This window comes from Mesoplodon mirus (assembly GCF_964341445.2).
Source record: "Mesoplodon mirus genome assembly, chromosome: 5".
NCBI classification, from domain to species: Eukaryota; Metazoa; Chordata; class Mammalia; order Artiodactyla; family Ziphiidae; genus Mesoplodon; species Mesoplodon mirus.
This window is the reverse complement of record NC_138980.1, coordinates 57,891,675-57,915,955: the sequence shown is the minus strand read 5'-3', so window position 1 is coordinate 57,915,955 and position 24,281 is coordinate 57,891,675. Positions and strand designations below refer to the sequence as shown.

The window sequence follows — 24,281 nt, the reverse complement described above, 5'->3', positions numbered from 1 at the left end:
ATTTGTACATTTTAGATTAGATTTTAAGATTATTTGTAGCTTTAATTGTCTACAGTTTTCCTGCTGGGTGAATCCTTGAGCAGGTTGCTTGATCTTTCTGGAGTTCTTTCCTCATCTATGGAATGAGAATATTTATTCCTCCTTTGTCAGTCCCACCAGGTTATTGTGAAACTCCAGTGAGATATTAAAATAACTTGCAAATTACAGGGCTTGAGCAATTGTGAGGAATTATCATAATTTCAAGGGAGACAACCCAACCCAGAGAAGATAAATACCGAAGTGGTAAAGAAACTTCAGCAGGACCTACAGTGCCTTACTCGTTTGCATTTCATTAAACATTTGATCATATTGGACAGGCTAGAGAGAGACCTACCCTTCCATCTGGAGTCCTGGGACCAGAGTAGGGTGGAGCCTCACCCATCAGGACTGGCCACACGTCAAAAAATTCCTAGGAATGAGAAAAACAATAATTATGTGTCTTGAAAGTAGGTCAGAAAAAGATTAAGAAGAGAAGGCTACCTGTATGAGTCATCTATCACTGAAATCTGGAAGATGGGCAGAGCTCAGTGAAACCAAAGGTTGGAAGGGCTACAAGATTCACTAGAGTTGGAGAATGTCAGTCATGTCTGTGCTTTGAGATATATCAATATCATCAGAACTGGATCTGTCTAGGGACTTCCCTGGTGGTGCAGTGGTTAAGCATCCGCCTGCCAATGCAGGGGACACGGGTTCGATCCCTGGTCTGGGAAGATCCCACATGCCGCAGAGCAACTAAGCCCCTGCACCACAACTACTGAGCCTGCGCTCTAGAGCCCGCGAGCCACACTACTGAAGCCCATGCGCCTAGAGCCCGTGCTCCACAACAAGAGAAGCCACTGCGATGAGAAGCCCATGCACCGCAGCAAAGAGTAGCCTCCACTCGCTGCAGCTAGAGAAAGCCTGCCCGCAGCAACAAAGACCTAACACAGCTAAAAAAAAAAAAAAAAAAAGAACTGGATCTATCTAATCAATAACCAAGAAATGGGAGTTAGGTTGGAGCACCCTCATACTCCCTGTGCTTTGGGACATGAGAGGGTAAATGGGGACTCTATGGCTAAGAAATTTACCTTAAGTATTAATACATGCTAAACATGTGAGCAAACGTTTAGCTGGAACAATGTTTCTTGCAGTATCATTTATAGCAGTGAAAAATCAGAAAAACCTAAGTGTCCAATAGGAGGGGACTTATTAAATCAATTATGGTATATCTAGTAACAATGATGTTACAGTTGTGTAGGTATTGATTTAAAAAGATGTCCATGATACACTGATGACTAAAAAATGTGAGGTGACAAAAATAGATAAATCATGTGACCCCAGTGTTTATATAGAAAATGCTGTCAAAGAATTCACAACAAAGCATTAACAACTGGTTTTCTCTGGGGGATTGGAATGAGATTATATTTTATTTAGCAATTATTCCCTAATAAAATTTATGGCTTTTGTAATAGGGAAAAAAATTTTTTTCCAGATAAGAAAGAAAGGACAAACAATGGTGCCAAATATGGATGGATAGACCCATATCTGGGCTCCAACAGGAAAGGATGACACCTGTAAGACACCTGGCAAAGACAGGGGCAGAGAGAGGAGAGAAAAGGGTTGGCAAAGGCTCTGCATGGTCACACAGCCCCAGGAGAAGAAACTGGGAAGCCATGCAGGCGCTCCCTTGCTACTTCTCCGCTGGTTTTCCTACCGCACACGCAGCTGCACAGCTTGTGTTGGGCCAAATCTGGGCCTGGTGAAGGAGGCCTCTGTCCTCCAGTGCCTCTCTGTTCATTTATCTGCTGGTATTTAGGGACCGTGATCCACCAGCTCTGGGTTATTGTGGGCAGGATGCTTCTTGACCTCTCTCTCTTGTTTGAACATGTTTGTCATGGTGGTTTGTTCTAATATCATCCAGAGGGCAAGCAGAAGGGACTCCACATGAAATTCAGATTTCACATCCTCACCCTTCTGCCCAGCTGGGCTCTTCTCTTGACTACCAACAACAGGAAGCAATTCAATTCTGGGTGAAAATGTGAACTGGGGACTTACCTAAGCTCCACAACATGCTTGCTGTTAGATAGAGATGGACAAGGCACAGTTTATGCCCTGGAGGAATCTGCTATGTCATGGAGGAGAGAATTAAGCCCTCAAGTAACTTTAGTAAGGTAGATGGGGTAAGAACCAAAACAGTAATAAAAGGAGAGCACAAATGTTAGAGGAGACCAGAAGAAGGACATGGGGCTGACACTGTCAGGGTCAAACTCTGAGTGATTCTGAAGATTGTCCCAAGGAGAAGCAGATGTTGTCAACAACGGGTTGGGTGGAATGTGGGGCATGTTTACGCTTGCCTTCCTCTGTCTAAATCTCTCTCTCTTTTATTTCTAAACAGCTTTTCTGAGATATAATTCATATACCATATGATTCACCCAGTTTAAGTGTACAATTCACTGACCTTTATTGACTTTTTTCATAATGTCAATACTTCAGGTAAGAGCTTAGCTACCTGGGGTAGGGTGGTGTGGGGGGAGATGGAGGAGCATAGGTTCTTAGAGTGATTATAGGCAGCCCAGCCCACTTCTCATTGCTAGATTGTTCCATCTATTGGGGATGACTAAGTCAGGATATTCTTGCTTAAATGTGACTTTCCCTTTTGAGGGGGAGTTCAAAAGAAACAGAGGGCAGAACACTGCAGCTCAGAGCTGTGTTCAGATCCTTTAAGGTGCAAACTGAATGCCTTAAAATGGTGCTCAGTTTGCACCTCCAAATTTCTTTTGAATTCAACTACTCAGAAATTCTTTTGATTAAAAAAAAGAACCATTCATTTGTATGAATTCATTTGCTACTTCCTGAAGGAGTATCAAAGTGCTTATTGCTGGATTTAGCCATATTTGGCAAAATACTTGATTCAAGAATTTATAAAAATCAAATGGACAGTTGCACTAGAACCAGAGGTTCCCTAAAATCAGTATATGGCCCAACTGCACCAGAATCACTTAGGGAGCTATTTTAAAGGCAAAAACCAGAATAATAAACCCATGAGTATATGGAAATCTGTTATACGGTAAAATGGCATATCAAAATGGTGGCATTCCAAAACAGTGGAGAAAGGGTAGACTGTTCTTTAAATGGGGAATTATGAGGGGGGCACAAAATTTATCCCTACCTTATACCATAACATCGATAATTTCAAAAGATGAGTGAAAGATGAAAGTATATTAATCAAAACACATCAGATTATTTCAGACTATAATATTAAGGTTGTGGAAGTCTTTCTTAAACAAAATTCAAAATGCAGAAGCCATAAAAGAAAATTTAAATCTTCTGTATGATGAAAGATGCCATAAACAAAGTTAAAATATAATCCATAGAAAGGGAAAATATCTATATCTATGTGACAGAGATATAGTCTATATCATGGATAAAGCACTCCTATATTTTAATAAGAAATAGACAAAGAATTCAATTTTAAAGGTGGAAAAATGGGCATATATTGCCCAGAAAAATCTGGGCAATATATGGAAGAAAACAAGTTAACTCACAAATAAACATATAAATGTATTTGCCGTCACTTGGTAATCAGTGAAAAAACAATTAGAAAAAACCAATAACATTTTTTGCCCATTTAAGTAGGAAAAATAAAAAGATTTATGATATATAGAATTGGCAGGAGTTTGGAGAAATGGAATTCTCATGCAGTGCGAGTGAGAGTATAAAATGATTTAGCCTTTAGAGGGAAAATTTTGGGAAAGCAAAATAAAAATTTTTTCCTAGTAATGTACTTCCACAGCTTTGTCCTATAGATAGTCTCTGTCAAGTGTGCAGGAATTTAACTCCAAGGTTGTTCATTATAGCATTGTCTTTAATTGCAAGACTATTTAGAAATGATTTAAATGCCCAGAAATAGCGGAAAGGATAAATTAATTATGGTATATCCATACTATTTAGAAGAATGAGGTAAATCCATGTGGACTAAAGAACAAAGAAAGAGGATTTCTACTCCTATTAATGGTGGCCAGTTTGTTTCAGACCAGTCCTCCAACTGAGAATTATTATGAAATCTGGACTGTATATGTGTATGTGTGCATATGTGTATATAAACATTTGTTTGAAGGAATCATAGAGCTAGCAAGGTAGCAAGGACTTGATGGGCCAAGATCCCCCAGAGAAGGAAAGCCCAGAGATGTGAGCCTAATGCCTGATTCAGCTTTTCCTCTTGATCCCCTTGCTGATACCAAAGATGCTGTGGAGCAGCTGGGAAGCTGCGCAGACTTACTGGGCTAGTAGGATAAAATTGGAATTCAGGGCCTGCCAAGGAGGAGGGACCCTTGAAACCAACCCAGGTTTCAGCTGGCCCTTCTTAAAGGTTTATACCCTAGTAGTAAAAGTGAATCAGAAACAGAACATCCCTTGCAAAAACTGAAGACCAGCTTCAAATCAGCTCAATCCCTGATTGGATTCAGATGCTCTGCCTTTATCTCAACCGCTAGCCAGAAGTACCATAAATCCCCTTTGGAGGAATATAACATTGCCCAGAGTTTCAAATCATCTCTAAAATGTTTTATACATGTCTCTAATGTTCAAACAAAAATAAATAGTCACGTACAATATAAGGATTAACTGAAAATCAAGAGGTAAAACAGGCTATAAAAAGACAGCCATAGAATATATCTACTGATATAGCTCTCAGACCCAGACTCTAAAATAACTGATTATGTCCAAGAAATCAAATACAGAATAGAGAATTTTAGAAGAGCACTGGAAACCTCAAGAAAGATGAAATGGAAATTCTAAAATTGAAAAATACCTGAAATTAAGAACTCAATAGATAGTTTTAACAGCCAATTAGACACAACTGAAGATTCATGGATAGATCAGAAGAAATATTCAAACTAAAAAACAAAAATATAAAAGGGCAGGAAATACAGAAAGGAGTGTAAGAGATGTAAAACATGATGAAAAACTCTAGTATATAATGACAAACTTAGAGGTCTTTTACCACTGCATATCAAGATATTTTATAGAGGTACTATAATTAAGACAGTATGGTATTGCAGAAGAATAGATAAATATACCAAGGGAACAAAATAGAGAGTCCAGAAACAGACCCAATATATGGACACTTGATTGATGATAGAGGTATGATAGAGAAAGATGGTCTTTTCAGTAGAACGGTGGGGGAGAAGGATGGTCTTTTCAAGTACTGGTCAATTGGATATCTATATGGGGAAAATTAATATTGACACTACTTCATGCTATACATTTTAGAAACATCAGGTAGATTGTAGAGCTGTATGTGAAAGTTCAAACAATAAGGCTTTTAGAAGTTAACATAGGTGAATATCTTTATCACCTTGGGGCCAGGAAAGATTTCTTAAATAGGGCATAAAAACCAATAACCATAAAGGAAAAGATTGATAAATTGGGCTACATTATAATTTAAAACTTACATTTATAAAAACATAAGATAATGAGAGCACAGTATGGGAGAAGATATTTACAATGTTGCATTCAACAGAGGACCCATATCCAGAATTTGTTAAGAACTCTGGCAAATAAGTAAGATAAAAACATACAATAGAATTTAAAAAAACGGGGAAAAGACTGGAACAGGCACTTCACAAAAGATATCCAAATGGTCAATAAACATAAAACTTCCTGGTCATTAGGTGACACATGTTAATACCCAAAGAGATAACACTACACACCCACCAAAATGGCTAAATTAGTAAGATGGCAATACCAAGTATTAGTGAGGACACCCCCTACATTGCTGGTGGGAGGTAAAATGGTACAATAATTTTGAAAATCAGATTGGCAGTATCTATTAAAACTATTACCCAGAGGAGTAATATTAAAGGTAATTCTTACCTTTAACAATTGTGAATCACTATGTTGTACACCAGTAACTTATATAATATTGTACATCAACTGTACTTCAATTTTAAAAAAGCTAGGGACTTCCCTGGTGGTCCAGCGGTTGACAACCTGCCTTCCAATGCAGGGGACGCAGGTTCGATCCCTGGTCAGGGAACTGAGATCCCACATGCCACAGGGCAACTAAGCCCGTGTGCCACAACTACTGAGACCGCACACCTCAACTAGAGAGCCTGTGTGTCACAAACTACTGAGCCCACGTGCTCTGGAGCCCATGCACCACAACTAGAGAGGAGCCCGTGCATCACAACTAGAGAGAAGCCTGTGCACCACAAGGAAAGATCCTGCATGCTGCAACTAAGACCCGACGTGGCCATGAATAAATAAATATTAAAAAAAAAAAAGCTGTTACCCAGAATTTCTACTCCCAGGTAAATTCCTAACTGAAATGGGAAATGGGTACAACTGTGTACCAAAAAATATGTACTAGCATGTTCATAATAGGAATATTCATAAAAGCCCAAACATGAAAATGCAAATGTCCATCAACAGTAGAATAAATAAATACTTTGCAGATTATTCATACAATGGAATATTCCACAAGAATGAAAATTAGTGAACTAATGCTATGAGGAGCAATAAGAATGAATCTTACAACCCAAATGTTGATCAGAAGAATCCAGACGCAAAAGAGTATGTATTTATATGATTCCGTTTATATGAACTTCAAAAATAGGCAAAACTAACATGGTTTTAAAGGTCAGATAGTGGTTACCTTTAGGGAGGAAGGGGTGGGAGTTACTGGAAAGGGGTAAGAAAGGGGCTTCTGAGGGGCCAGTTATGTTCTATTTCTTGATCTTTATGGTAGTTAAGTGGGATGTTCATTCTGAGGTAATTCATCGAAGTATTCTCCTGTAATTAGTGCTCTTTTCTCTGTGTATGTTATGTGTATGTATGCTGTCTTTAAAAAATCCACATGTACTGATAAAAATTATGTTCACAGAACATTATGTAAAAAAAGGCAGACTATCATGTAACCCAACAATGTTTATTTATTTCATTTTACTTTATTTTTTTTAATTGGGTTATCTTTTTATTGTTGAGTTGTAGGAGGTTTTGTTCATGAGCAAAACATCACACTTTAAAAAAAAATTGAAGTATAGTAGATTTACAATTTTGTGTTAGTTTCAGGTGTGCAGCAAAGTGATTGTTATATATATATATTTTTCTATTATAGGTTATCACAAGATATTGAGTATAGTTCCCTGTGCTATACAGTAAATCCTTGTTGCTTATCTATTTTACGTATAGTAATTCGTATCTGTTAATCCCATACTGCTAATTTTTTTTTAAACTTTTTCTTTTATATTAGAGTATAGCCGATTAGCAATGTTGTGATAGTTTCAGGTGCACAGCAGAGTGACTCAGCCAGGCTGCCACATAACGTTGAGCAGAGTTCCCTGTGCTATACAGTAGGTCCTTGTTGGTTATCCACTTTATTTTATTTTATTTCTTTTTTCAAATTTTATTTTGGCTGTGCTGGCTCTTCCTTGCGGTGCATGGGCTCTTCGTTGTGGTGCGCAGGCTTCTCTCTGGTTGTGGCGCCGAGCGCCCAGGCTCAGTATTTGCAGCGCGTAGGCTTAGTTGCCCCGCTGCATATGGGATTAGTTCCCAGACCAGGGATTGAAACTGCATCCCTCTACAGTCACCTGTTAACGCCTCAGCTTCAGCTTCTCCTTCTTGGGCAAAACAGCCTTGGCCTCGGCACCTCTCCTGATGGAGGTGATTCCCCTTGCGTCCATGACCATCTTCAGCACCAAGGCACTGGGATCTTTCGTGGTCCCAGCAAAGACATTGGCATTCATGCCACTCCGTCCCCCCTGACTCCGCCAGCCGGGGCCTGCAGAGGGGCTGCCTCCCGTGTCAGGGGCCTGGGGCTGGGCGTGGCCTCCCCTGTGGGCCTCACGGCAGCCTGGTGCACCCAGGCCCGCAGGCCCCTCACTTTCCCCATGTCCCCGGCAGAGACCCACCTGGTTATCCATTTTAAAGACAGCAGTGTGTACACGTCTATCTCAAACTCCCTAACTATCCCTTCTCCCCACCCTTCCCCCTTGGTAACCATAAGTTCATTCTCTAAGTCTGGCCATACTTCTAATTTTGAGTTCTTTTTATATTCTACATACTAGACCCTTATCAGACATACGATTTGCAAATATTTTCTCCTTTTCTATGGATTGTCTTTTCACTTTCTTCATTAGTGTCCTTTCAAGCACAAATGTTTTAAATTTTGATGGAGCCCAATTTATCTGGTTTTCCTCTGGTTACTAGTGCTTTTGATGTCATATCCAAGAAACTGTTGCCTAATCCAAGGCCACAAAGATTTACATCTATGTAAAAGTTTGTGCTCCATTTCGAATTAATTTTTGTACATGATGTGAAGTAGGACCCCAAATTCATTCTTTAGCATGTGGATATCCAGTTGTTCCAGCACCATTTGTTAAAAGGACTATTCTTTCCCCTTTGAATGGTCTTGGCACCCTTGTTGAAAATCAATTGACCATGGTTTTTATATGTGACCAGGGTTTTATTTTGCTAGTATTTTGTTGAAGATTTTTTGCATCTGTATTCTGTAGGGTTTTTGGTCTGTAGGGTTTTTTCTTGTGATATCTTTGGTATCAGGGTAATACTGGCCTCATAGAACGAGTAGGGAAATGGTCCATCCTCTTTTATTTTTGTAAGAGTTTGTGAAGGATTGGCATTAAGTTTTCTTTGAATATTTGGTGGAATTCATCCGTGAAAATATGTGGCTGTGGGCTTTTCTTTTCTTTCTTTTTTTCTTTTTTTTTTTTTTTTTGCGGTACGCGGGCCTCTCACTGCTGTGGCCTCTCCCGCTGCGGAGCACAGGCTCCGGACGCGCAGGCTCAGCGGCCATGGCTCACGGGCCCAGCCGCTCCGCGCCACGTGGGATCTTCCCGGACCGGGGCACGAACCCGTGTCCCCTGCATCGGCAGGCGGACTCTCAACCACTGCGCCACCAGGGAAGCCCTGTGGGCTTTTCTTTGTAAGAAGTTTTTTTTTTAATTACTAACTCGATCTGTTTATTTGTTATAGGTCTAGTTAGATTTTCTATTTATTCTTTTTTTAATTTAATTTTTATTTTCTATTGGAGTATAGTTGATTTACAATGTTGTATTAATTTCAGGTGTACAGCTAAGTGATTCCATTATATATATACATATATCCATTCTTTTTCAGATTCTTTTCCCATATAGGTTATTACAGAATATTGAGTAGATTTCCCTGTGCTACAGGTCCTTGTTGATTATCTAGTTTATATATAGTAGTGTGTATATGTTAATCCCAAACTCCTAATTTATCCCTCCTCTCCACATTTCCCCTTTGGTAACCATAAGGTTTTTTTTAAAATTATTTTTATTTATTTATTTATGGCTGTGTTGGGTCTTCGTTTCTGTGCGAGGGCTTTCTCTAGTTGTGGCAAGCGGGGGCCACTCTTCATCGCGGTGCACGGGCCTCTCACTATCGCGGGCTCTCTAGTTGTGGAGCACAGGCTCCAGATGTGCAGGCTCAGTAATTGTGGCTCACGGGCCCAGTTGCTCCACGGCACGTGGGATCTTCCCAGACCAGGGCTCGAACCCGTGTCCCCTGCATTGGCAAGCAGATTCTCAACCACTGCGCCACCAGGGAAGCCCCATACGTTTGTTTTTGAAGTCTGTGAGTCTGTTTCTGTTTCATAAATAAGTTCATTTGTGTCATTATTTTCTTTAGATTCCACATATAAGTGATATCATATGATATTTGTCTTTGTCTGACTTACTTCACTAGCATAATAATCTCTAGGTCCATCCATGTTGCTGCAAATGGCATTATTTCATTCTTTTTTATGGCTTAGTAATATTCCATTGTATATAGGTACCACATCTTCTTTATACATTCTTCTGTCTATGGACATTTAGGTTGCTTCCATGTCTTGGTTATTGTGAATAGTGCTGCTATGAACATAGGGGTGCATGTATCGTTTTGAATTATAGTTTTGTCTGGATATATGCCCAGGAGTGGGATTGCTGGATCATATGGTAATTTTATTTTTAGTTTTCTGTGGAACCTCCGTATACTCTTCTCCATAGTGGCTGTACCAATTTACATTCCCACCAGTGATGTAGGAGGGTTCCCTTTTCTTCACGCCCTCTCCAGTATTTATTGTTTGTAGACTTTTTGATGATTAGCCCAGCAATTTTTAAACAGTTCTTCAGAAGATTCTAATTTACTGTCACATTTGGGAGCCTCTGGACTAGACCTAAGGTCTTTTCCAACCCCGGATTCTGCAATTCATTTATTCATTCGACCAAATATTTAGAGGGTCTCCACTGGGCTGTGTACCACACGCAGCATGATAAAGCACGCAAAATGAAACCGACAGGGATCTTGGGACTTTGGGAGAGGAAATCACATATCTAGATAACTTTGGAACTCTGTTCCAAGGCAGAAAATGATTGGCTCCAGGAGGCAGGGACAGGTAGAGAAAAAGCAATGGGAGAGTTGGTTTGGGAAAAGCTAGCTGAAGAACATGACTGGGGGCCAGTTGAGTCTCTGCTGCCTTAACCAATGTGACCCCAGAGCATTCTGAGGGACCAGATCTAAGCATATGCATCCACTTCAATTGCCTGGATGAGCCTTGGGCTCCATACACCATAGGAAAGGTTTCTGCCCACCTTTGAGTGCATTTTCTGAGAATTCCTGAAGTTGGTAACTTTCTTCTTTCTGGACTTTCATCCTACATGGAAACTTCTTTATCACCTACCTTCACCATCTCATCACGCCTTCTTCTCACATACTCATTTTTTTCCAACAGACTAGGGAAGATACAGGTTATTTTTACTCCCCTGTGCCCTAGAATGACTTTTCCTCTTTAAAGGTTGGTAGTCCTCTTCTCAGTGTAAAAGACCTATGAAAATCTTTTCACAACCATCCACATCCTCCCAGACTCTTCCCTGAGCACTGAATTTGTGACAGAAGTCTGGGCTCCACCTGGTATATATTTAACCTGTTCTTGGAAATGTATATATTTAACTTGTTATATTTAACCTGTTAAATATATAACCTGTTCTTGGAAATGTCTGCTATTTAACCTGTTCTATATATTTAACCTGTTCTTGGAAATGTCTGCTCCTGAAGTCTTCTCACCTTCTGCTTGGTCATGTCCAAGAGCCCCACGGAGTATCTGTCACAGTTGAGGAAGGCTCGGACTGTGTACAGGGCTTTGTGGAACTGTCTCTCAATGTCTGTAAGTTCTTCAAAGACTTTGCTCCCAGACCACAGTAGTACCTGAAAAAATACAAAAACATAGTCAGTGTTTCTGAGGCACAGAGCAGCAGCTCACAATAACCAAGAGATACAATAATTGTCCTCACTTTATAGATGGGGAAACTGAGGTTCAGAGAGGTGAATAACTGGGCAGCTTCTACTGGGTCCAAGTCTTCCCATTTCTTTTATCTCCTAGGTTGTTAGTAAGAATGATAATAACAAACATTGGCTGAGCACAAGTGCCCTACATTATCCCATAATTTTCCCCATTTTTCAAATGGGGAGACTGAAGCTCGGAGAGGTTAAGTGATTTGCTCTTAGAGCTAGTAAATGGCTTAGCAGGGATTCAAATCCAAGCTGCCTGATTTGAAAGTGTGTTCATGCAATCAGTCTGGGATACAGCTTTACAAACATCTACTACCTCATGAACCCCAGAGGTGCTGAGCAGAGACAGTATGATGGTTCCCAGGCACTTTTATTATCACTGCCTTTCCAGTTGAGCATATCAATGCTTCAGTAAAAGGACACATCCAGTCCATTCCAATGAGCCAAGCCCTTTACCTGGCCGCGCCGAGTCTCACAGTTGTGCAGGTAACTCAGGTGGAACACCTTCATGATTATATTTGCAAAATTGAGGTACTTGAGAAGAATCTGAAAATCAAACAGCATGAGGGGAAACAGATGAGAAGGAGAAATTCCTCCTCTGGCCACTTCCACCATCAGCAAATAAGTCTGAACATTTTCAAAGCTTCATCTGAGACAGTTTGAGCAGATGGATCATGGAAGGCTGACTCATAAAATGATGCATTATAAGAGGGAAAAGCTCACAGAATGTCTACGTTAATAGGGGTGTATTCATGAAAAATTGCTACTATTTATTGAGTTCGCAGGCCCTGTGATAAGTCACTTATGTATGTTATCTTACTTGGTCATCACAGCTACCTCAAGAGATACTATAGATACTCTATATAAGAGATACTAAAAAATCATCTCCATTTTACAAATAAGAAAACTGAGGTTCAGAGAAATTATGCAACATGCCCAAGTCAAACAGATATTAGCAGAACCAGAACAATTTTCCCTACGTTCTTGGCTCCAAAGTCCAACATCTTAATGATTATCCTGCCCTGCCTTCCTCACAGAGCATCAGACTACTAACTTCTTTGTGTTACAGATAGGGAAACCGAGGCCAGGCCAAATAGCAAGGGTCAGAGGATTTGTGAGCTGGGAGAATGTGCTAGCATGGCCACCCCAGCAATTTCTAAAGCATTCTTACCTCTTCATCTCCCTTGGTGAAGTGGGGCCCATCCACTTTATTCACAGCCATGATTATGGCCACCACGTCCTTCCCATTCATTATGGGAGAAGCCAAGATATTCTTAGTCTGATACTCTGTGAGGGTGTCCACGAAGTCACAGAAATGCTCATCCTGAAGGAAGACAGAGACAAGCCTGAGTGGGCAGATGAAGAGCAAAGACAGTAAAACAACACAGAGCCCCAGGTGCCCATGGTAGGGGTAGGGTAAGGGGGCTCCCCATTCTCTTGTTGACAAAAGAATGAAGACATTTCCATCTACTCCACTTCAGTGGGGGAAGGCAATTAGAGATGATTTCTGCCCTGGAAGCCTCCAAAATCCAGTAGAAGAAAGTCTGAAATACGACCCACTAAGGGCTGTGGAGACAAAGTGAGCACAGCACTGTAGGGGCCCAAGGATGGGGGTGGAGGGTTGACTTTATCTGTGGAGGAAGTTTTCGAGAAGGCTCTCTTGAGGTGATGGCAGTTTAGCCCAAAATAGAAACTTGAGTGCGGAAAAGACCTTAGTGAGTATAATAATCACAGTCGCTAGTAGGTATTGTATGTGGCGCTTTGCCTGCATCAGCTCACTTTATTCCTCCCAATAGCCTGTGAGATGGGACTATTAGTAATCCATCTTACAGCAGGGGAAACTGAAACTCAAGAAAGTTAACGTTACTTACTACTTGTTTGTGTGTGTGATTCCAGAACCTGCCCTCAGCTCTGCTGCCTTTCAGGGAAGGCTGCATAAGGGCAGACCTGGGTCTAGGTCATTGAACCAAATAGTTTGTTACTTTCAGCTTTTTTTCCCAATCCAGTTCTAGCACCACACAGCCAGTCCAATGGATATCCCCATTTCACAAATCTTTTTTTTTTTTTTTTTTTTGGCTGCGTTGGGTCTTCGTTGCTGCACGCGGGCTTTCTCTAGTTGTGAGCGGGGGCTACTCTTTGTTGCGGTGTGTGGGCTTCTCATTGCGGTGGCTTGTCTTGTTGCGGAGCACGGGCTCTAGGTGCGCGGGCTTCAGTAGTTGTGGCCCGCAGGCTCAGTAGTTGTAACACATGGGCTCAGTAGTTGTGGCTCGCGGGCTCTAAAGGGCAGGTTCAGTAGTTGTGGCACACGGGCTTAGTTGCTCTGCGGCATGTGGAATCTTCCTGGACCAGGGCTCAAACTTGTGTCCCCTACATTGGCTGGCGGATTCTTAACCACTGCGCCCCCCGGGAAGCCCCCCATTTCACAAATCTTAATGGAAGTCCCACTTTGTGTCAGGCCTTAGGCTAAGCGCTAGGGATACAGAGAAGACTAAGATTCAGGCCAGCACACAGATAAATCAGTAATAGTAACGCAGGACATAAGTGTTGGCTCAAAGCAGTGGAAGTACAGAGGAGCACACACCCCACACACACCTCACCCTGAAGGCAAACATGGAGGCCAGTACAGGGCGTTGCAGTCCAGGTGGTCAGAAAAAGGGGAGACAGAACCCGAATTGTCTTAAATCCCAAAGAATTCACCTTTCTGTTTCCTGGTAGCACTGTGAAGTTTCCCAACGGCCAGCATTGCTTGGACACAAGCCAGCCCAGACATGTACAGTTCATGCTGTTCTGAGAAGGGAAATGTATTTCATAGAGCCAGTTTCACAGAGCTTTGCTAGAACCGGGTGTGTGGTATTTTTTCCACAATGTAGAAGTTCAGAGTGTGCTTCTCTGCATCTGTTAATTTCTTCCAGTTGGAGTGGGATTAAATAAACAGACACTATTGTCAAGGAAGCTGTCTCAAACCAGGTGAAGGGTAAAGGAATTAAGAGAAGCCTGTAGTGCCCTACTTGAATTAGTGTTCAAGGATTAAGCAAAATCTCTAAAGAGGCATTAGCCACAGAGGTTTTCCACGTCTCTCTCTAAGGACACTGATGAATCCCTAAACACAGGCCTGAGTGGGGCATGCTCAGATTCATTTCATGAAGTCAGTTCAGTCTTGCAATATTCACTTCCATCAAGGAAAACAGTACTTGGGCCTTCCCCTCATCTGAGGCAGAGATTACTAAATCCACTAGTACCTTCTCTCCCACTGAGTTCTTGGCCCTGGAACTTTCTCACAGATAGTACAGCTGCCAATTGACTGGTGTTTACATTGCCATTGTCATCCTTATATTTTCAGCATATACAGTGTCCTAAATAACCGTGTCATAGAACCTCAGTGTATCAGAGACGGAGGGGCCTTAGAAACAATTTAGCTCAAACTGTTTATTTTAAAGCCCAGGAATCAGAAGTCGAGCTAAGGAAAGCCCAAAGTTGTTCATTCATTCAGTTAGCATTAACAGAGTGCCTTCTATTGTAGGCTAGGCACTGTTCTAGACCCTCAGGTTAGGCAGTGAACAAAAATGGTGGATGTCTTTCCCTAGTGAAGCTTCCATTCAAATGGGGTGGGCAGACAAAAAGCAAGTAAACAGCTGCTTTGAAGGAGAGAAACTGGATGATGCTATAGACAGTGATGGAAGTGGTGGCAGATTGAAGCTGCTTTGGTCAGTCATGGTGGGTAGGGATGCTTCTCCAAGAGGTAAGCGGAGAGCTGAAGGCTCAGAGGAGCCAGGCAGGTGAAATGCATTCCAGGCAGAGAGCACAGAGAATGCAAAGGCCAGGAGAGGGCAGTGAGTTGGCTGATCTGCAAAACAGGAAGAAGACCAGTGTAGTGAGGGAGATGGGAGGGTAAGGAAGTCAGAGAGCTGGGCAGAGGCCTTATCTGGCAGGGCCTTGGAGGCCACTGTAAAGAGCTTAGATTTTATTCCAATGTAATGCAAGACTGCTTCTCATTCCTGGAAACCCCAGTTCCTCTTTTCAAACATTCGCAGTGCCAAGCTCTGTTGCATCCCATGATGGCATCTATTTATTGGATAATAATGATGTACTTGGCCCAGAGCCAGACAATTCATTAACTCTCACATCTGCCCTGTCACACAGAATTCTCTCCTTCCGTGTTTTATAGACAATTATCTCCCTGCTGGTAAATGGCACAGCCACTGCATTCATTAATTAATTTATTCATTGATACACTGATTGATTCATTGCTGGATTGATTCATTCATTCACTTATATTTGCTGAGCACTGGCTCTGTGAGAGGCATTAGATATGCCAAGATCAGTAAGAAAGGTGAGTTATCAATGGGTTATCACTGTACGGTGGGGACATCATGTAAAACATGCACTCACAATTCAAACCATAGTGTGAAGGAGGCCCCCACCAGATGGGTGATGTCCTGGGGCCCTAGGAGGGAGGGACTTGTTGTCTGAGTGGCTTCATGAGCCAGTCAGTAAACTGGCAGTAGCCGAAACCTCTCTGAGCTTCAGTTTTCCTTTTGCTAAAGTTGGAGTGTTTGGACCAGGTAGGTCCTCCTCGAGGTTTCTTTCCGGCCTGGCATGCTGGGTTCCAGGTGCCATAGTGAGGGAAGGAGAGCAAGACAACAGATGTAAGATTCTCTGGAAATGGCAGTGTTTTCAGGTTCAGTCTCCAGAAGTGGGGTTTGTCAGTGTCTAGAAAAAGCTCCTTGTTCTCCTTTACTCTCACAGTACTGTCACACTCACAACACTTCTCAAACTAGATGCGTAGGTGTTTTTTTCCACCCTGGCCAATTCTCTGACACTAGTTGGGTATCCAACAATTCAGTTCAGGTCTGACACTGTTTACCTGGAGAATCAGAACCTACCAGTGAAAGGGTTCAGTCCCAGAAGACTGCCCCCACTTCAGATACCAAATACAAGTCACAGGTTGCCATCTGTACTTCTGCCTGACTGACTATAAATCGAGGTTCCTCCTTGGGTTTGATAACTTGCTAGAACAGCTCATAGATCTCAGGGAAGTATTTACATTTACAGGTTTATTGTATAATAAGGGTACAGGTGAACAGTCCGATGAAGAGATACATAAGGTGAGATCCAGAAGGGTCCTGCGTGCAGGAGCTTCTGTCCCCCTGGAGTTGGGGTATGCGCCACCCTCCCAGCACATGCATGTATTCACCAATCCTGAAGCTCTGTGAACTCTGTACTTTTATGGATTTTTATGGCAGTTTCATCACAAAGGCATGATAGTTTATTAACTCCATTTCCAGCCCTTCTCCCCTCTTAAGAGAATGGAGGATGGGCTGAAAGTTTCAAGTGTCTAATCATGCCTTGATCTTTCTCATGACTGGCCCCCATCCAGGAGCCCACCAAGAGTCCCCACATTAGAACAAAAGACCACTGACCACCTAGGAAATTCCAAAGGATTTAGGAGCTCAGTGCCAGGTGGTTCTATCACTCAGGAAATTACAAGGATCAGTTCTGTGCCAGGAACCAGGACAAAGACCAAATAAATATTTCTTTTTATAAATCACAATATCACAGCCCACTGGGACAGGGCCATCATTTATTCATTCACTCAATAAACTGTAATGAGTACCCACTCTGTCCCAGGCACTGGACTAGGTCTGGGGACCAGTGGTAAATAAGACGCACAGCAACAAACAGGCCTTGTGGGCTTTCCTAAGGAGAAAGGGTAAAGAATAAATACACAAACAAATACTAAATGGCAAGTAGGGTTGCCAGATTTAGCAGATAAACACAGGATGACTAATTCAATTTGAATTTCAGGTAAGTAATTTTTTAGTATATCGTAAATATTGCAGAGGTGTACGGTAGTGTGAGCTTGACACTTTTTGTAGTTTTTTGTTTTTGTTTGTTTTCACTTTTGTAATTTAAGTGCATGACTTAGGCTTTGATTGCTGAGACATCCACCTCAAATATGGCTATTTGGCTATCTCAAATAAACACGCTGTCAGCCACACACGAGATAAAGAGCCAGGCCACCTCCTCCCACTGAGGCTCCTTTATTTTGAAGATCTTGGTTGATCTCGATAACTGATCATTTGGGGCCACTTTTTATTTTCTAATTTCTCTTACCATGATTTAAATTTCTGCTCTTATGTTTTAAATTAACTAATAAAAAGTGAGCCTGTGGAAGCCTATGCCCCTACCCTCGACCCCCATAAAAACCCTAGGCTGGACCCCACTTTCCCTCTCTACCTGAGACCTCCCTGTGTGGCCCCAGGTGTGCTATATAATTTCCAGGTCTTGTAAGTAATAAACCTTTATTTTTTCAAAGTTTCCTGATGGTTAGTGCTGAAAGGTATCTTGCATTCATCATAAGAACCACAAGGCCTGGTCCAACCACAACATTGATTATTGGCAGTTTGAGACGGCACAAAACACATACTGAAATAGTACTCTTTGCTTATCTAAAATTCAAATTTAACTGGGCATATTATATTTTATCTGGCAGCCCTAATGACAAGTCTCCCTGAGGAGATCCCAAGGATAAGTAGGAATGTGCTAGGGCATGGGAACCACATTCCAACCCTGGGAAACTCCGTTCATGGTTTCACATTTTTAAAATTCAGTGATTATAAGCATGTCCCAGGTTTTGGGGGGCGGGGGTGGAGCTAAAGGCTAAGAGTATCACTTGTTGATGGTTCAGGGATGACCCAGACCCCAGTCTACACCATGTTCCTGCCCCTTCTCCATCCAACTCCCAGTTTCTATCCAAAGGCCCAAATAAAGTACGATATCTCAAGGAAGAACACATGCACATGTGGAGGACACAGGCTTGCTGACCTGGACTGACTTCATTCCAAGCCTGAGGGCACCCACCAAGGAGGCTGCATGTCCAGAAATCTTCTGGGGGAGCACAGCCATCACATCCAGAGTGAACTTCAGGGCTGAACAGGAAACGGCAAGCTGTTCCTTAGCGCAGGGCTCAGCAAACTCTTAGGGATATTTTAGAATTAGAGAACCTTCCTAAATCCTCAGTCCCTCAACACCAGGGTCCATAGAAGCTTTCGGCACCTCTGTTCTCTGTTTTCCCCACAAATAGAATCTAAACTGAAAGCTCCAGAAGGGCAGGACTGGATTCTTCTCCAAATCCCACGCAGACCTGGTACAGCATTCATCCCTTAGAATAAATAGACTCTTAACAGCAACAACAAAATAGTAATTATATTAACAAGGAAGATGAGCTGCCAGTAAAAGCCATTCCTATGTGCCAAGAACTTTGCTAGATGAGAAATAATTCCCTCATTTGATCCTACAACAGCACTTAGAGAAACTAGGTATCTCCCTCCATTTTATAAATTAGGAAGTGAGCCCAAACAGGCTAAACAATTTGCCAAGGCCATGTTCTTAGAAAGTGACTGAGTCTTGATACACACCCAGATCTGACCTCAAAGCTTAACATCTTAACCTTCTGCCGTGCAATTTGAAATGACCTGTTGTAAACTGCACTTCCTTTAACGTTCTCGTATGCTAGATAAGGAGGAGGTATAGAACAGCAGAGGAGTGAAGGGTGTGGGCACCAGCCAGAGCGCCTGAATTCAGATGCCTGCTGTGCCACTTTCTATCTCTGTGACTCGGAGAAAAAGTGACTTAAATTTTCTGGATTTCAGTTTCATCATCTGTAAAACAGGGATAATCAGTTATAAGACTGTGACAACCCATGTTGGCTACAGTTAAAGTCTAGAGAGAATCGAAGGGAAAACAGACTCCAATCCAGTTGGATGAGTCCTCAGGGAAGCCCCCTGGGTGCAGAACCATTACCCTTAACCCTGGAGGGCCAAGGAGAGATGAACCCCATGGGAGATCCAGCCCAGTGTGCTTCAAAGAAAACCATTTCCCACAAAGGCCCAGGTGTTAAAGGGATTATTGCATAATTACTTGATTGTGAGTCTTTTTGCCAAGTGTTTACTGAGCATGTGCTTTGTCCCAGACATTTGCTGGGTCCTGGGATAAAGTGAAGAATAAGACAGGCATGGTCCCTGGCCTCCAGGGCTTATTGTGATAGATGGTTTTAGGAAGGAAACTAACAAAGGGACCTGGGAGGGTCTCCCTGAGGAAGTGACCTTTAAGCTGAGATCTGAAGGATGAGTAGGAATTGACCCTGGCAGAGGGCTATGGGGAGAACTGCATTAAGTGATTTGCTCTAGGTGATCAAAGAAGTCTTTGTCAGAGCTGCCAGGAGAATCCCATGGAACACTGGACTCTTAGAAGACAGAGCCAAGTGCTTAACCAAGTGGTCAATTTGACATTTCCGTGAGGAGACAGACTGCCATCCTATGTCCCTCGATGCAAAGCATGAAGAAAAACACAACATCCCCTCTATGATATACCTGCCAGAAATGCATAGCCTGAATCTAAATATGAAGACACTTCAGACAAGCCCAAATGGAGGTACATTTCTACAGAATAGTCGGCCCGCACCCTTCAAAAACATAAGCATCATGGAAAACAAAGATAGATCAAGAAACTGTTTCAGATTGGAGGAGACTAAAGAGACAGTGCTATGTGGGTATCATTGAGATGACTGGCAAAAACTGAATATGGACTGCTTATTAGATCATAGTATTGTATCAGTGTCACATTTCCTGAATTTGATCATTGTGTTTGGATATGTAAGAAATGTCCCTGTTCTGGAAGTACACAGCAAAGTACCTGTGGTTAAAAGGATATGTTGACTCCCGAATGGGTTGGAAAAAATGGAGACATAAAGCAAATGTGGTGAGTTGTGAATAGCTGGTGAATTTGGATGAAAGATATACAGTTCTTGGTACTATTTTTGACGAACTCTTCTACATTTGATTATTTTTTTCAAAATAGAAAGTCATCAGTAAACAAGTAAAAAAAGAAAGAAAAGTGCCAAGTTGTCACCAGCCCGGTCTTGGTGGCTAGCAGCTCCCCATCCCCCTTGCACCCCAGAACCCCATGGAATAATGCCTCCCCGCCCTCCCTCTCATGGGGAAGAGGTTACCTGCTCTGTGTTGGGGACGTTCACGATCTTTTTAGAGAGTGCGACATGGCCCACCACTCCCATGTCCAGGGGGAACACAATCTCTGAGTCGGGCACCACCAGGCACTCCTCGAGGACAGCATCCTTGTGGACGTTGAAGAGCCGGGTGGCCAGCTCCGCAATGCCATTTCGGGCCCTGTACATGAACAGGCTCATGCGGTCTGCCTGCAGGAGGAAACACAGCTTCTTCATGACGTTGAAGATGCATTTCTCGGCCTGCAGATTCTCCTGAAAGTCCCGCAGGAGGTCGAAGATGATTTCACTCTCCTCCACACTGCTCAGCGAGTGGTAGTTGCTGAAGTCCACGGCTGCCTCCCCGGGCCCCAGGAGGTCCGAGATGACCTTGGCCCGATAGCGGAGGTTGTAGTACTTTTTGGCAAAGCTGACATTGGAGTCCAGGAACTTCTCCACCTCCTCTGCCGTCACCTCGCCCATGGCTGGGAATTCTACTGCCTATTTCTGTGGAGGGGGCTGAGGCTGGCCTCTTTTTTTGTGACAATACTGAGTCAGGATGCGTTCTGCTCCAACCCAGACTTCTCTGGGTCTTGTCTGTGAATCTCACTGGTGTGGCTGCAGAGGAGAGAGAGTGAGCTTGGGAGATTAGATCATTAATATTTCCTCAGAACAAGGATTATGAGGATCAGGGTGTTCCAGATGCTTCTGGGTACCAGATGGGAGAAGGTGAGAGCTTTCTTTTCACCTTGGTCTTCTAACAGAAGAGGTTTCTGCACAGGGCAGGAGGTGGGCTCAACTAAAAGAAAGCACTGAAACAGAGGCTGCAAACTGGCAGCACAAGACATCAGACTGTTATAGACATGCTTTCTCTGCCCCGTATGGTATTTTTCTTCAACATTCGACATGGAAGCCTACATTTACTGTTCAAGAGATCCGTTTGGCTTCTCTTGGAGAGTCAACTCCGTGTCCAGTTCTTCCGTGGCAGGAATGGCTAGAGCTGAGAGGGACTGCCCACCCACCTCCCGTCCTCTGGCCCCACTCTTCTGCAGCCCCGTTCCCAGGGCCTCCCCAGTACAGGGCTTCACCCTGAATGCTCACCACTCAGACTGCTTGCCTTGTGTACATTAGGGGCCCTGATTTTGCAGTCTCCACATCATAGCCTCTCCCAGTTTTAGACTTCAACAATTCTCTGATTTCAGAATTTGAAGGACCTTTATAAAAACAACACCTTTCGGGCTTCCACTGAAGTTCATTTACACAGTTCAAAGTGCCAGCCACAGTCTACGATCCTGCATTCCACAGTGTTTACAACACAGACATGCCAGGCTTTCACATATATATCCATAGTAACTAAAGTGTATTTCATCCAGGAAGAAAGTGCTTTTCTCTTCCTGCCCTAGTGGGTTCGGAGAGACACTCCAATGAGGATTCTGGTATTTTGAGATTCAAATACTTTCGGGCTTCCCTGGTGGGGCAGTGGTTAAGATTCTGCCTGCCAATGCAGGAGTCACGGGTTCGAGCTCTGGCCTGGGAAGATCCCACATGCCACGGAGCAGCTAAGCCTGTGAGCCATAACTACTGAGCCCTCATGCCACAGCTACTGAAGTCCGTGTGCCTAGAGCCCGTGCTCCGCAACAAGAGAAGCCACCGCAATGAGAAGCCCGCACACCGCAATGAAGAGTAGCCCCCACTCACTGCAACTAGAGAAAGCCCGCGCAGCAATGAAGACCCAACACAGCCATAACTAACTAACTAACTAACTAACTAACTAACTAAATAAGTAAGTAAGTAAATAAATAAAGTTCCCTTGAAAAAATAAAAAATAATTTAAAAATAAAATAAAAACAACACCTTTCATAGTTTTTTCTTCTACTACAAAATACATATTTACTGTAGAAAATACACAAAGAAGTCCGTTAAAGTCACCCATAATCCTGCCACTCAGAGGTAACCTTTAGTTAACATTTTCATTTCTCTCCTTTCCATAGAGGCTTAACTTTCTAATCTATTTTCCTTCAACCCCCTGATCTTTCTTTTGGCATTTTAAGGTGCTTTTTTCTGGCTACAATCTGTACCTTCTTGGGTTGTCAGTCAGAAAGGCACACAATAGTATGGATGTTATCAGCTCCAGTGAATCTCAAAATACCAGAATCCTCATTGGAGTGTCTCTCCGAACCCACTAGGGCAGGAAGAGAAAAGCACTTTCTTCCTGGATGAAATACACTTTAGTTACTATGGATATATATGTGAAAGCCTGGCATGTCTGTGTTGTAAACACTGTGGAATGCAGGATCGTAGACTGTGGCTGGCACTTTGAACTGTGTGAATGAACTTCAGTGGAAAGTAGATTACTTCCTTTATTGTAGAGTGTAATAAATATACTGTGCCCATTCAGCACTGTGTATGCAGGTGACCCCTTGGCCTGGCGGACCACGGCAGCAACTTTTCCAAACACACCCTCCATAACTAACGTGAGCCCTCTGTCTGGAATGCACTTCCCCAGCTCGCCAGCTCCTCAGCGTCACGGTCTCAGCTCGTGCTAGTCACCCATAGTTGTCTTATCTCAACCACCCCCTCCCCAATTCCTGCCTGTCATGTCATCCATTTATTTCCCTTATTACTATTGAAAGGTATTTTGCTTGGTTTTTGTTTCCTTGTTTATTATGTGTCTTCTCGTCTATACTGTGAGATCCAGTGAGGGCAGGCACCTCTCAGGGATGATTCCTGAGGCTTTGCAAGGCTGCCTGGCATAATTCTTTTTTTTTTTACATCTTTATTAGAGTATAATTGCTTTACAATGGTGTGTTCGTTTCTGCTTTATAACAAAGTGAATCAGTTATACATGCCTGGCATAATTCTTGGTGCTTAGTAATGTTTTTTAAATTATGTTTGTGATGGTTCATTTTATGTGTCAACCGGGCTAAGGGATGCCCAGATAGCTGGTAAAACATTACTTCTGGGTTTGTCATTGAGGGTGTTTCCAGAAGAGATTAGCATTTCAGTCAGTAGACAAGGTAATGAATTTCACACTCACCACCACCGTAGGTGGGCATCCTCCAACCCAACAAGAGACTGAATAGAACAAAAAGATCGGGGAAGGGTGAATTGGCCCTGTGCTTGAGCTGGGACATCCATCTTCTCCTGCCCTTGGACATGGCACTCCTGATTCTTGGACTCAGACCAGGACTTAAACTTTCAGCGCTTGGACTCAGACTGAATTATACTACCGGCTTTCCTGGCTCTCCAGCTTGCAGACAGAAGACTGTGGGACTTCTCGACCTCTATAGCCACATGAGCCAATTGTCTGGAGACCCCTGGCTAGTACAAAGTGCTGTATATTCTTGATTAAAATTTAGAAAATACAGGAAGTCACAAAGGAAAAAATTGAAATCAAACATAATCCCAGATATTACCATTACCAATATTCTATGTATATTTTAAAATATTTTCCTGGAGAATATATATATATATATATATATATATATATATATTCTCAACCTTGGCATAGTGACAATTTTTAAAAATAAATTTATTTTATTTATTTATTTTTGGCTGCATTGGGTCTTCGTTGCTGCACGCAGGCTTTCTCTAGTTGCGATGAGCGGGGGCTACTCTTCATTGCGGTGCACGGGCTTCTCATTGTGGTGACTTCTCTTGTTGCGGAGCACCGGCTCTAGGCACGTGGGCTTCAGTAGTTGTGGCACATGGGTCAGCAGTTGTGGCTTAGTTGCTCTGCGGCATGTGGGATCTTCCCTGACCAGGGCTCAAACCCTTGTCCCCTGCATTGGCAGGTGGATTCTTTTTTTTTTTTTTTTTTTTAATTTATTTATTTACTTATTTATTTTTGGCTGCATTGGATCTTCGTTGCTGCAGGCGGGCCTTCTCTAGTTGTGGTGAGCGGGGGCCACTCTTTGTTGCAGTGCACGGGCTTCTCATTGCAGTGGCTTCCCCC

The 24,281-nt window shown here is 42.7% G+C and overlaps 1 protein-coding gene across 2 annotated transcripts in view; it reads right to left on the bottom strand.

Moving 5' to 3' along the window:
* The window catches only part of PDE6A (phosphodiesterase 6A), a gene marked incomplete at its 3' end in the record, with an annotated part of 67,016 nt that extends 46,098 nt beyond the window's left edge, over positions 1-20,918 (bottom strand). Inside the window, exons 1-5 of one of the 2 annotated variants that reach the window (XM_082622541.1) lie at positions 20,336-20,918; positions 12,497-12,649; positions 11,782-11,871; positions 11,101-11,241; positions 374-448 (exon numbers count right to left, since the gene is read on the bottom strand). In XM_082622541.1, coding sequence (XP_082478667.1) covers positions 374-448; positions 11,101-11,241; positions 11,782-11,871; positions 12,497-12,649; positions 20,336-20,809 — 933 coding nt within the window. In that variant the 5' untranslated portion in view covers positions 20,810-20,918. The remainder of the gene's footprint in view (positions 1-373; positions 449-11,100; positions 11,242-11,781; positions 11,872-12,496; positions 12,650-20,335) is intronic. The other variant, XM_082622542.1, reaches the window with a different exon arrangement.
* Positions 20,919-24,281: the final 3,363 nt, after the last annotated feature.